The 13,440-nt window shown below is 51.1% G+C and overlaps 2 protein-coding genes across 2 annotated transcripts; both read left to right on the forward strand.

The window, feature by feature from the left end:
- Nucleotides 1-3,829: 3,829 nt before the first annotated feature.
- On the forward strand, nt 3,830-9,356 carry VFPPC_06182 (hypothetical protein; the record flags this gene model as incomplete). Its single annotated transcript, XM_018285260.1, has 2 exons — nt 3,830-3,884; nt 3,979-9,356. The coding sequence occupies 2 exons, from the start codon at nt 3,830-3,832 to the stop codon at nt 9,354-9,356; spliced, it is 5,433 nt and encodes a 1,810-aa protein (XP_018142317.1).
- A 2,141-nt stretch (nt 9,357-11,497) lies between these two features.
- On the forward strand, nt 11,498-13,029 carry VFPPC_06184 (F-box domain-containing protein; the record flags this gene model as incomplete). The annotated part of the gene is made up of 2 exons (XM_018285261.2): nt 11,498-12,878; nt 12,950-13,029. 2 exons carry the CDS (start codon nt 11,498-11,500, stop codon nt 13,027-13,029), a joined length of 1,461 nt encoding a protein of 486 aa, XP_018142318.2.
- Nucleotides 13,030-13,440: the final 411 nt, after the last annotated feature.

The following is a 13,440-nucleotide window of genomic DNA, read 5'->3' on the forward strand; positions in this document are numbered from 1 at the left end:
CTCAGATTGCTCAGACGGGTTTCTTGGTTGAGTGAAGGGTTAACTTACTCGTAAACTAAATCCGTTATTTCCAAGCATTTTCCCCGTCAAACACCTTGTTCGTGGGCTCACACCTTACTAATACTTGAACGGTGCATGATTCACTTCAAGTCTACTGGCTCCAAATCTTACAAATTTTTGTAACAACTGCCGGACCTGCCAAGGACAGGGCCGTATTCGCCAACGAGACATTTAGATATGTATATAGCAAAGGACGAACATAGACGCCATGGTATACGTCCAAGAATAGAATATTAATGCCCGACCTGTAAAGCAGTACTTCTGCAAGTTCTTAAACATTCAACAGGGACAACTGCTACAATGCAGCTGTCGGTAAGTTTGACACAAATCAGGCATACGAGCACCCATATTACGTGAGTCGCTTAAAATGTGGATTTTGTATCAACTCCATCTGTCAATAAGCTATCAAGATGCGGATCGCAATTTGGCTTGTGAGGAGAGACTGGCGGGATGGTCGCTGAGATTTGGCTGCGTAGAGAACTACATCTTTTGGGGGAAATGGCTTGATGCCGAGTTCTGTCCTATGTGTAAGACGTGAACAATCAGCTATATATTTGCAGCCACGTCTTCAGTGATCAACTGGGCCGAATTGCTCCGACTTGCTGGTGTTCTGGTTGAAGACGACGCCACAAGTGCGCTTGGGAAACCGGGAAAGCAGGATGGAACAGATTAGGGTCATGTAATCCGGAAACAGCATGTCCAGTTAGGACCATAAATGCACTTACGGGCGGTTTCGTATCCAGGCGGTGGATGTTGAAGCGGACTCCTTGGCGCTTGGCTATTGGGTTTAAATTGCATTGGTTGTCATCTAAGATATGTAAGACTGCGCATGCGTCAGTTATGGACCCCCCAAAACATGTCGCACTGGGACGCGGTCGAAACGATATGTTCTTCAAATAGTGCGTACTCTAGACCTTGCATTTGGTCATGAATCAGGAGAATCGCCTCCATTCTGGCCGAGGAGGCTGGCAGCTGCGTGAGTGAAACGGAATGACCACCTCATTGATTATGGCGAGTTGGCGGATGATTGGGTCGAGTTATGAGTTGGCACACATCAACTCGCCCCTCGTGCATGCGGCGCTGCATGGCGTGGACGATTCGGATTGGGCGACGGCCAGTATCTTTTCGTGGATGGCATGGATTGGATGGTCCGAAGGTGTGTATGGCGGCCAACTAGTCGGTGGGGACAGGACTTCAAGCATATTCATCAAGGAAGCCGGGATCCAAGTGGCATTGGCGGCGAGACGGTCGGCTCTGGTGATGTGCTCCAGGATAGCTTGTGGGTGGGTGCGTCTCTACCGACCGACCCGTCATGGACCCTGACGTGAGCTTCTTCCTATTAGCGTCCATCATCCGCCTGGTCTGCCCACAAATCGTTCAAGAACTGTCTGGTGTCTGTTCAAGTATTTGATATTGGCTGGGTACACTGCATCATCGCAGCCTGCACTCTTGGATGCACTTAGATATGCACTATGCAATGCCAACTCACCTAGGGCCCGTCTAGCCAGCATTGCCGCTGGTCAGCGCAGGGGAATTGCTGCGCACAGGCAAGCGCAATGTTGAGAAGCAAAGGTTCTCCCATTTCTTGGCCTATTCATTGCCCACCCGTGACACAGAGAAAAGCGAGTGTTGAGTTGGGAGATATGGTGCGTTGTTGTTGACATTGAGGGATGGGGCAACTTGTGACTTCTTTTCACCCCCACCTCCTCGGAGGTGGTAACAAGTGGTGGTTGGTAATGAGAGAATCTCTCCAGGAGATGTCCTAGTCGCAAGTCATCTCATTGTCAAGAATGGGAATGCAAGCGGGCGGTGTCCGTACAAAGTCCCCAAGACACGACGGTGTGCCGTCTGGTCTGGTGTTATTCACAACAGTCGCTTACCCACCTGGCGCTGATCAGTTCACTTGCCAGCTGAACCAAGGGAACAGCTCATCAAGACCAGTCAGAGTTGCATGGTCGATGCCCTATCATTCGCAAGCTGCTCCCAAGGAACTAGCCAGTAGTCTTCGTCGTGTACCTTGTCAACATTCGAACCGGAACCAGTCAACCAGACAGCTGGAAAAATGCCAGCCAGTCAGAGAACGGAAAGAAGATGCGCAACAGGACAAGCCGGAGACTGGAAGGCGAAAAACTGAAAGCAAAGCAGCCATGTCACACTTCGTCAGGCACACGGACTTGCCTTGACGGGATGTGGTCTCAGTCACCGCATGGAAACAAGGGTGCGTGAACTCGATCCGAGGAGCTGTCTTGGTCATTTGCTGTTCCAAGAGATCCAGCTGTCTTGGTGCTGTACAGAGTACAATATGTGTACATTGGAGGCGGCATGCCTAGAACCGGGCCGATGCGACAAGCAGTGAGCAAGGAGGGACTGTTGACTGGGACAGACTGCATGATGCAAACCAAGTTGCAATTCATATTAAGTACCAATGCTTGGAGTTGAGAAATCGGGGATCAAATGCGAGTTCATGCGCTTGCACCTGGTCAATCGTCGAATGGCGTTGTCATTGTTTTTGACTGATAAATCGCCAAAGTGGGCAGGCACATCGGTTGTTGACTCCTTCTATTTGCGCTCCTAAAGTACCAGACCAGATGACATGTCGAGGAACGGCGAGCGAAGGAAGGAGCTACGGACCACAACGCCGAAACTTGACTTGCAATCAGAGCAGAGAATGAGTACCACGGTATTTAGGTACCAAGACACAATGATACTAAGTTGACCTGAATTTGCATGAGCACTGCGAGAGAAAGGAGACAAGAAAACCCACAGACACTACTGCATTGAGACAGGGCCACGACAACAACCCACGGAGTTCAACATGCAAGTTGGAGCGGCAGTTTGCAGTGCCATATTAAACCTGGTAACTCAACACCCCAAGACGTGTGAGGGAGTGGAGCGTGGGGTAGGCGTTGGAGCAGACCAGGCCCAAGGCAGTGTCAAGTCTGGTCAAGTCAAGCCAACGTGGACAGCCAACAGCAAGGAAGGAGCAGCACCCCTACTCCTACTCCCCCTTCCAGCCTGTGACTGACCAGACCAAACCAGACCAGGCCAGCGGCACCAAGTGCAGCGCAGCGCAGTGCACGAGCATGAGCGTGCATGACTGACGCCAGCATTCGCCGCAAAATGACAATGGCCTGGCTCCAGTCAAGTCAGGCCAGTCTGCTTCCATCATTGATGTCCCTTTTCTTAGCTTGAACTACCGGACTTGACTCCATTCTCTCTCACCTTATGTATTGCTTTCAACCCCATCATCATTCCCCTCGTGCTTGACCCCGACCTTTTCTTTTCTGCTGCTTAGTATCCTCGTTTCAGCAATTTGAGCGTTGAAGCCTTTGTTGCCTGTTTATTTCGCCTTTCCCTCTGGAGCTGGCCTGGTGCCAGTATCCCCTTCATGTTTTCCGTCCGTCCAGTCTTCTTCCTTCCACCTGGACTTGGTTTCGACTGGAGCTCTCACCATCAACCGGTTTGCCAGTTGGACCAGGGGTCCTCTCAACCACGATAAGGCGCCACTCCACTCTTTGATTGTCGCCCCTCCAGGTAGCCCACAGTGCCTGCTCCGCCAGAGCAGCACCGGTCTTTGGCGAGAGCTTTCTTGTAATACTTGTACAGCTTGCCTCGCTCTCCATGCTCGTCTGATCTTGTACGGTTTTCGTTCCCGCGAAGTTCTTGGGCGACGTACGTGCAGCAGCCGGTTGGTTGGTAGCCTCGTGCGGACGTAACTGTTCGCGCTGGGTGCACGAGGCCAACATACGTCCGAATGCATGGTATCACCATGATCTCCATGCAACGCTCGCTTTCTTCGCCAGTCCGCCCGCAATCTCCTCCAAGTATGTCGACATGTGAATGAAAAACATAGCCAACTTGACTCCCTGTGCGAGATCCTCCACGTTTCTGGCTTTTGCTAACCATTTGCCCTCTTAGCCGTGACGCCAACACCGACTCGACCGTCAAGATCACCAAGTCCATCGCCCGCTGATGGCCAAAAGGATGTCTCCAGGACAAGACGTTATAGATCGCGGACTCCTCCTAGGACTATAGAGAATTCGCAGCATGCTCTACCATTGCGTCATACCGAAGGGAGAAACCGCTGGAGCTCACAACGGACGCATTCCGGCCCAGCAACCTCACGGAAACCGCTTGTGGCACAACCAGATGTCCCAAACCCGACAAACGAACGCCATGATCAAAATGCCCGACCCTGTACACCCCCTGCTACGTTTCCCAGCGAAGCGTCCGCTCGTCAAGCTCGTACTCAACCACTGCTTTTGGATGTGGCCCAATACACGAACCCTCACCTTACCAAGGATGACGAAAACATCAGTCTGCAGGAACTAGCACACGTTGTGCGCCTCTCCAAATATCAAGAGCGCAAGCGCGCCAACACCCGAGTTCGTTTGCAGAGAAGTCTAATATCTACAGCTGTGAGTGCCCGCCTCACCCGATGTGGTGATATTGCAAACCGTAATCTGGTGGACAGTTTCCGCAAGGACGACAAGGATGGCTTCGCAATGCTGTACAACGCCATACAGGACGTCAGGAAGAGCTGTGACGAATTACGCCGCTATGCTCTTCTGGAGCCCGATATGGAGCCGCTCTCGTCACCTGCCCTTGGTTCATCAGATAGCCTGGACACCCCTACCAGCTCAGTTGTTGGCGTTGGTCCGCTCAAATCCATCACTCCCTTTCTCCACGACATTTCTGCCTCAGCTCGAGAAACCATTCTGGAATTTTTGTCCGAGATCAGAACCAATCCTGACTACTTGGCCACGCGAATATGTGCACTATCAAGCTCCGAGTTGAACGCTTTCCTTAGCTTTCACAAGGGGATGGAACCTGTCGAATCTGTTTTACCGTATCATGGGAGGTCTGCCAGCCGGCATCACGCAAGTGCGTCGTCCGGTAGAAGTAACTCAAGCTCTGATATTGAACGTCTTCTATCATTCCAGCGTCATGACCCACTGTCCATTCTTATACACTCCTGCTTTGCTAACTCCGCCGGGCCGGACAGCACTGAGGACCAACGACGTACTGATATTTGGGCAACCGTCCTGGCCCGACTCATCCAGCAACCCAAGTCTAGCAGCGAGCATTTCCTCATTTCTGTACTTAACATTTGGACTGCGATGCGGGACTGGTCCGGAAAATCCAACATGGAGTGGTTCCTCATGAAGATCCTTGAAGAGGGCGCTTTCATCCTTGACCGCGCCGAGGATCAACACGGCACTCGCTTTAATCTCTCCGACTGGAATCCTTCAGATGAAGCAGCCGCGAAGGAATTCTACGACAAGGCTGTCCAGGGACTCTTTGAACTGGTCGACGACGAAGATGCCACAGGAATTCCTGAAGGTCTTTTGGAGCTCGGCAACGCGATCCTTAAGAAGCTGGACAACAAGTACGTGGAAAATACATCCCGTTGGCTTGTCTGGAGATGCCTCTTCTTTGTTTTTCTCCTGGGCGTAATTGTCCACCCCGAGTCCTATGGTATGTTGGCTGAGTATCATATTACCCCTTATGCCCGAGAAAAAATCCTCAAAAAGGTTGCTATGAAAGCCCATGAATATGTGTCCAGCATGTGGAGCGGCAAGCCATCTGCCACTTGTGTGCCAGTGGAAGTCCCTCCCAAGATCAAAGGTCATGTAGAGAGCATTCTTGCAAGGTTCCAGGGATCTCGTTCCAAGACACCTTCGGCTAAGCTTCTGCCTGCTCGGTCGATTACTTCCCTGAGAGAAACCGTCGAAGTTCACCCATATTTGGTCCTTAGCCCGTCAGATCTGGCGACCCTTGTTAATGCCTTGTTTCCTGAGCGGCGGCCCATGTCGTCGATGTCCAATACCCTCCGATCCGGCGCCGCCTCAATTTCTGGATTGTCTGCCATTTCGCAACAAGTGCCAATGCCCAATTCTCGGAGCACCAATTTGGAAACCGCATCCATCATCAGTACCAGCTTTTCATCAGTGGTGAGTGACGGAACCACAGCGGCACGGGAGGGGTCACAGGATGGCCAACTGCATACTCCTGCTCAAAGACATTCTCCGCCGTCCGCCGACCCGGAAGCCCAGAGAAAGCTCAATCAATACGAGGAAGATGGGTATCGCCTGCGACTTGCCATGCACGAATTGAGTCAAAATCTAGGACCAGAAGCTGTCAAAGGAACCTGCCATCCGTGCGCTGAACGATGGATAGTACTCTTTCTATCCTCTGACGGTAAAAGGCTGTCCACTACGATGACTTATGATCCTGAAGATGAAATGGACGACGATGATAACTCTTCTAGCACGGATACGGATGAGGACGAGGACTTCAAGGGCCCGGAACTTGACAAGGACTATCACCAGCTCCGTGATGCGATATTAAGGCTGGTGGAAGAATATGAGATTCCGCGAAGCTTGGATTCGGAAAGTGATCATGTCCCTCAACTAACCAACCGAGCTTCCAGGCTGCGAAGGTACAAGTCGAAAAACAAAATTGTCATGCCAGAAACGTCAATGGCAAGCCGGAATCCGTATAGAAACCAGGCCAACCAGAACAAATCCGTCACTACAACCTCTGTGGGATCAGCGGAACCAGCTTCTGCCACTCGGTCGAGCAGGACGGAGAGTGAAGAACCTGTGTTGATCAAGATGCTAAGGGCGGCCACATCGCAATCAAATGCCCAAGCAGATTTTGTTTCGGCCCATGTGTACTGGAAGACGCTCAACAATCTCTGTGCGCTTGAATCGCCATCGCTTCGCGAAAATGGGTTTGCAGTATTGATCAATATCTTCTCTCGCGGCCCCCGTGATTCTATTAGACGATCTGCAGCGGCAATTGAAGAATATGATGCATGGTTGGTATGGCTCAAACAGAGCCAGGAACGCCATGAGGGTTCCATAGATCGCATGATGAGGCGAGTGCGGGCAATGCGTGATAAGATGTGGTTTGTCACAGATGTGCGCAATTCCAAGGAATACGGCCATAGCCGCGATATTTGTCAGGCGTTAAAGACGATGGGCATGCCGCGGAGATGGAGTTCAATTCAGAGATCGCGCGCCAATGTTAACCGTGCTCCGGGCTCGTCATACCTTTATCGAACTGAGTCCCAAATCATGGACCTCTTAGCCGCCTCTGAGGAACAAGGCGGCCCTAACAAGCTGAGCGACGATCAAGCCGAAATGACAACCATGTGGCTGCAACAGTACGGAATTGAGAACTTCTGCCAAGGTGAGGAGCGAATACACAGATTTTGCTGCGAGGTAGACAAGTGCATTTCCAAGCTCGTTGGCGAGACGATCCGTGATGCGCCAGTTTTGTGGTCAAGCGATTTGTACAAGCGAGAGAAAGTTGTTTATGATCGCATGAGGACCCGCGAGAGAGATCAGTCATGGTCCGCAGACGACACGGGGAGTATTCTAAGCGACAGTGAGCGACGCATGGGATCGCCCTCGTCGAGATCGACCTGGACTACGCGAGAAGCTGACAGAGGACGATTTGGGAGTAGTCCAAACGCCAATCAACAAACGTTGGATATGTCTCGAATCAACTTCACCAGGCCAACCGCGTCTCTCTCGGATGTGATGGAGAGCCACGACTATTTTGAAAAGTCCTCGCCCGTCAACACCGTGGACTCGGTGAGCACATTTTGGTCCCCGTTTCAGCCAGTCATGTCTCCTGGTTCTGGTATCTCGAGAGCGTATTCACCGACTACAAGCCTAACAAATGTTTCCACGACCTTCTCTGGGCCAATCCATCATGTCCCGTTGCCTTCTAGTTCTAGTGTTTCGACCGGGCGGCCTGGTACATCGGCGTCGTCCAACGAGACCGTGTTTCAGCAACGGGCAGAAGACGAGAAAACACGCTTCCTGACCGAACTTCGACAGACACTCACGAGTCTGCTGCTCTCTGACTTGGGGAGCCAAGTCCTGGCCCGTGGTTCAGAAACGGATTCCTGGTTCCTGGGGCTTGGACAGCAGTGTATAGATAGGAAGGACGCTCTGGACCGACGTGCGAGACGACGGACGGAGAAGAAGGAAAAGGAAGTAAGCAGCCGAAGCTCCACAAGACCAAGAGTGATTGAGAAGAAGAAAAGTTTTAGAAACTTGAGAGGTGCCGGCGAAAGCGCATATGAACGGTCGCAGGACGTGTTACCGGCTGGTGTTGGGAGTGGGAATGAAGGGGATGTGCCAGGAGGTTCAAGTGCAGGCAAAGGAAGAGATGCCCCTGCCGACTTTCCATTCAAGAGGGCTTACCACCGCCTTCTCAACATGTTCAGCGTCAACCCCAATCCGTTTGCAAAGCTGAATGCTCTCAACGAATTGGAAAATCTTATTATTGCGTCGCTGATGTGGAATGGCCACAAAAAGCTACGAGCAAATCGGTCTGACGCAGGCTCCAGCACAGCGTCGGATCGCGGGCCACACAATCGCCAAACGCCACTGGATGGTACAATCGACAATGTCAAGGAACGCCGATCACAGACACTGCAGGCTTCTCTTCACACGACGGGATACGGCCACCAGACACGGCAATCTAACCCAGAGACACGATCTGTTTTGTCCAGTGGGGCTGCAAGTACTGATCTAATTACAAGCGAACTGCAGAGGCTCTTTCGGGATGCCGGGATCCGGCCCAAGTCTCTGTTTCGCGACCTTCAGCTCATTGCCTCGTTTGTGCCGGCCTCAATTCTCGACAAACCGGAGCGGGGCAAGGCTTTTTGGAATACCGGCCTGGCCGCATTGAAGCTCAAGTCAGAGGTGTGCCGGACGATGGTGGAAATGGCCGATGAAGTCATTGCAGCGTATGCTCGATCTCGAAAATCGACGAATGAGAGCAACACGCTCCCTGAGGTAAAACCGTCTGCCACAGGAACACCGCCTCCGCCTTCGACGACGTACAAGTTGAATGACGCCGGTAAGATGTGGGCGATTACTGCGAAGGAAGGCTTTCCAACGGCGCAAAGAGAGCTCGCTCTGTTTTACCTATCCAATCCGGAGTTTGTGGAGCGCACAACACTGCCACTGTGCAAACCGAGAGAGGTGTTCAAGCAGACGGTTATGGAGAGATATGGGAGAAGTGAAAGGACCCGTGCTAGCTCCGGGGTTGTAGGGCCAGCGGGACTTGCCAATGCTGGAATGAATACGCGAGCGATGGGACCTACCAATGCATCAGCAGATGGACCTGTACTGAGCGGCAAGGACGGGGATGTTAGAAATGACGTGGGACTGATGTGTGTTGCAGTGCACTGGATGGAGGCGGCAGAGCAAGGAGGGGATGAGCTGGCGACTAGTTTCCTGCGACAAAACGAATTCATGGGATTGGGTTAACGAAGGGTATGGTCTGGAGGCGTTTTGGTGCGTCTTGTTTGAGTTTCGCATTTGGAGAGGATCTTGTGTTTTTTTTTTTTTTTTGGTGTTCGTATTTGAACGATTGGAAAGCAAGAAGAGACTGTGGTGGATTTACAGATACGAGTGTGAAATGCGATTTGGCCAAAGCAAGGGCAGATGATGATTATTTATGGCAAGCAGGCAGGCAGATATGACAGACGGCAGGGAAAGCTTCAAGTTGAATTAGTGTGTTTGTGTTTGTGCCGCCACAGCTTTGGGCATTTATAGAATATTGATGTAGGGAACTGGCAATTGGATGACATACAGAGGGCAAGATAGACGGCGTCGTTTGGGATCTGGATACTTTTACGTTGGGAGGGAGGATATACCAAATGTTTACAAAACAAAGCGCCGGAGAATGCAGCTTAGGGTTCTGTGTGTGTATGTTTATGTTGTATCTCGTTTGAGAAATCACTTGCAAATGTGGCCATTGTTTGATGGTAAGGTCCAGGCCCAGGTCCAGGTCCAGGTCCCACGAGGGTGAATGCTGAATGCTGAATGTTGGAGGATGGGCAGAGCGATTGGATGCTCATGTCATGTCTGGTGAGGGGAGTATAAAGCAGATGAGTGGGGTCTGGTTCGATTGGATTAATATAAAAGCTGCATATTGATGTTTGAGGCTGCAAAGTCCGATGGGGTCAAATCTACTTTTGACATGATTCCATTTGATCCCGAATCTGTGACCCTGGTGGTCTTTCGTGGGCATGGTGAGATGTGATGTGCGGAGTGGGAGGCACGATATACTGGTTGGTACTTGAATGGGCCAGACTATTTTACATTGGGTCGTCTCATATCAATTGAGTGATGGAGTCTGGTAGTTTTCGACCGCCAAGTTGCAAATATACGTAAATAAACAGCACGAGTACAGTACGGAGTACACCAAGTACATTTTAACTTTTCTTTGTGAGTGTTCCACTCGGAGTCCATGTCGGGACTCGGGCTTGAGTGGGACGAATCGCATCAACCAGACTTGCCTTGTTCTGGGGATAGTCGGGTCAGATTGGAGTCAAGTGAGGACTCGGTCAGTGAAATAGTGGCGGCCGAGGGAATGAGCCATGCAGAGCTTAAAAGCTGGGGTCGATCAATGCCAAAGTTGACAATGGACTGGTCGTGTCTGGTCTGGTGTGTCTTCATTGATCATATCTGGTCTGGTCTGGCCTGGTGCTGTGAATGCTGTCTGGCTTGTTTGTTTTTCTCGCCGCCGTCCTTTCTACACCATCACATCTTGCATGTTTCACGACTTTAGCCAACTTGATTGCTGAAGTTTGAGGCATACCTTTGCTGGCCACAGCGAATCGACATCGATACCATCTTGCATTGAGTCTTGGAATCTTGATGCAGTTGGTGTTCTGTGTTCTGCTCCCGCACGTCACGTCAAGTATTAATACCATTTCCATCTCATTCGCGGGGTTGCAGGCCGGTAATCTGAGGTGCCGTCTGGTGATAACTTGAAGCTAAGTATTCCCTTGAGCCTGCTAACAATTCACTTCAAGTCCTTTGAATGTTCATCGCCATCCGTGGCCCTTCCTGACTCGCTCTTGGTCACAGGCGGCCGGGGTGCTTTATTTAAGACCGGCCAAATTGAATTGGCATTTGATTTGATCAATTGAAAGCCGAGCTGAAGTGCCTTAGGCCAAGTGAATGACAGCTGCCGCCATCTGTGCTGCCTGCTCAGCGCCTGTCAAGTGGAGTCAGTATCGATAGTGGATTCAATCTGGGCTAGGCTTTCATCTGCACCAACATTGGAACATTGAAACCCCCAGAGTCCAGAGCTCATCTATCTATATATATGTGGCTGTCGCGGGCAACCCGCTCGAGCTGCTATTGTCAACTTTATCCACAAAGTTGACCATTAGCTTCAATCTGAGAAGTACAGCTCGCGTCCACTGCGAATGTACACAAGAGGTGAACAGATCGTTTGCTCCTTCCACTTGGCATAAGAGCTGCTGAAATCGGCCGCCACCAGACTGCAGACTGCAGACTGCAGACGATAAGCCACTTCACCTCTTGTCACTCCACACACCAAGACACGAAGCAAACGAATCATCTCGTCCTGCATTATAGACAACACAACAGCCAAGATGGCGGACACGGCATCACAAACTTGTCCCATGCGGAAGATACCCCTTGAGGTCTTGCTGCGCATCACCCATCACCTTTCCACACCGGATCTCGGCAGCCTTCGCCTCACCAGCCGCTCCTTGGAGCAGTCCCTCTACACAACATTCGTCAATGAATTCTTCACGCGCAAGCAATTTATGATTACCGAGGACAGCCTGCAAGCGTTAATAGACATCTCAAAGAGTCGCCTTGCCCAGCACCTGCGCTATGTTCACTTTGGTCTTGACCGGTTTCCAGAGGGCATCCAACGGCCGCTGTCCGATGATGAAAAGGAGCGCAAGTTTAGGGAGAGATATGCCAACAACTTCACCTTGTGGAACACCGGGCACCACCGGGATATGATGGCTGAGGCGTTTCGAAACCTACCCCAGCTGGAAGATGTCATTATACGGGATTTTAACTCACGACGGCGGTCGCGCGATGGTCCGACTGCTGAGTGGCACAGTTACGGCTTCATGACCGCCTTCAATGAGACTGGAGTGCCTCTGAACCAAGGCATGACTGGCATTTGGAACTCAGGGTTCCCCTATCAGTATTGCAGCCAGGTGTTTTCAGCCGTCTTGTACGCTCTGGCCGCTGCCGAGGCAAACATAAAGGGCATCGAAATAATGTCTCGAAATGCCAACCATTTGCGAGACTTTGCTTTCAATATCCCCAAGTTCATGGAACCTAAAGTGGTGCCCATATTACAAGGACTGGAGAAGCTGCATCTGTGTATCGATTTGGCCTGGAGGAGTCCGCCTGTCGGGCTGCCAATGAATCCCGGACAGAACCGGCCGTCCCCAGACCTGTTTATCAGAAACTTTTTGTTGCATACCACTAATCTCAAGAACCTGCGCATCAATGAACACCGTTCCAACAGTGCTGGGTTGGCAAACCTTATCGACTGGATGGTTGATAGCGATGGTGGAGGACCGACTGTTTCGATGCCCAACCTCGAAGAATTGAGTCTTGGTACCATGAACATTGATGCACCACGGCTACTCAAGCTCATTAAAAAATTTGCACCATCACTCAAGAGTGTAGAGCTTTGGAAGGTGACTATGATACGGCATTTGCCGCCAAATGCACCAACTCCAACACCGAGAGAATCCTTCTGGGCCGACTTTATGAAGAAACTCACCGATATTCCTGGTCTGGAGCTCAGGCACTTCAAAGCGGGAATGCTGCAACAACACTGGATTGAGAAGCCAGTCCCGGCGCATGTTACGTTCAAGGGCTCGGGGCCAACACGACAGTACACTGGGCCAGACTGGAAGCATTTCATCGCGGAGACAAGGCCGTTGGTGGAAGTTCACTGGCCGTATGAGGTTGTGACGGACAGTGAGCACGCAAGTGATGGTGAGTCTTGTGACTTGATGTCGTAGAATAGCGGCCATATGCTGGCCTTGGCCTTTGCTGACTTTGACTAGATGAGGATGACGTGGAAGAGGGTGACCTTCTTATCACTGGTGAAGAAGACCTTGGCAGCGGCGACGACGCCGACGAGTGAGTGAAGGCTAATGGCATTACAGATTCGGATCTGGAGATGGACCTGATGTTGGAGGCGGGAATTGATCCCTGGGACGCTGAAGAATGGGGAATGGAACCGAGACAAGAATCGGCGGCACTGTTGCTGGAGGAGTTGCTGGCAGCGAATGACCAGCTGTGGAATATATTGAGCTAGTTCAGATGAGCTGATGGAGCATGATGAATCGGGCTAGGACAAGAGAGGACCAGAGAAGACAAGACGTGTATGGATGTATAAGGCGAAGATACAGTTTGACGTGTTAAGCGGAAATGCAGCCAAAGGCAATCAAGTACACTATTTAGGTAGGCATGAAATGAGGTTAGGCATGTATACTATGTCATAAATAGAAGACATCTAGCATTTCTCTACACAATTTGTTGTTTTTGGCATGGG

This window comes from Pochonia chlamydosporia, chromosome 5 (genome assembly GCF_001653235.2).
Source record: "Pochonia chlamydosporia 170 chromosome 5, whole genome shotgun sequence".
NCBI lineage: Eukaryota > Fungi > Ascomycota > Sordariomycetes > Hypocreales > Clavicipitaceae > Pochonia > Pochonia chlamydosporia.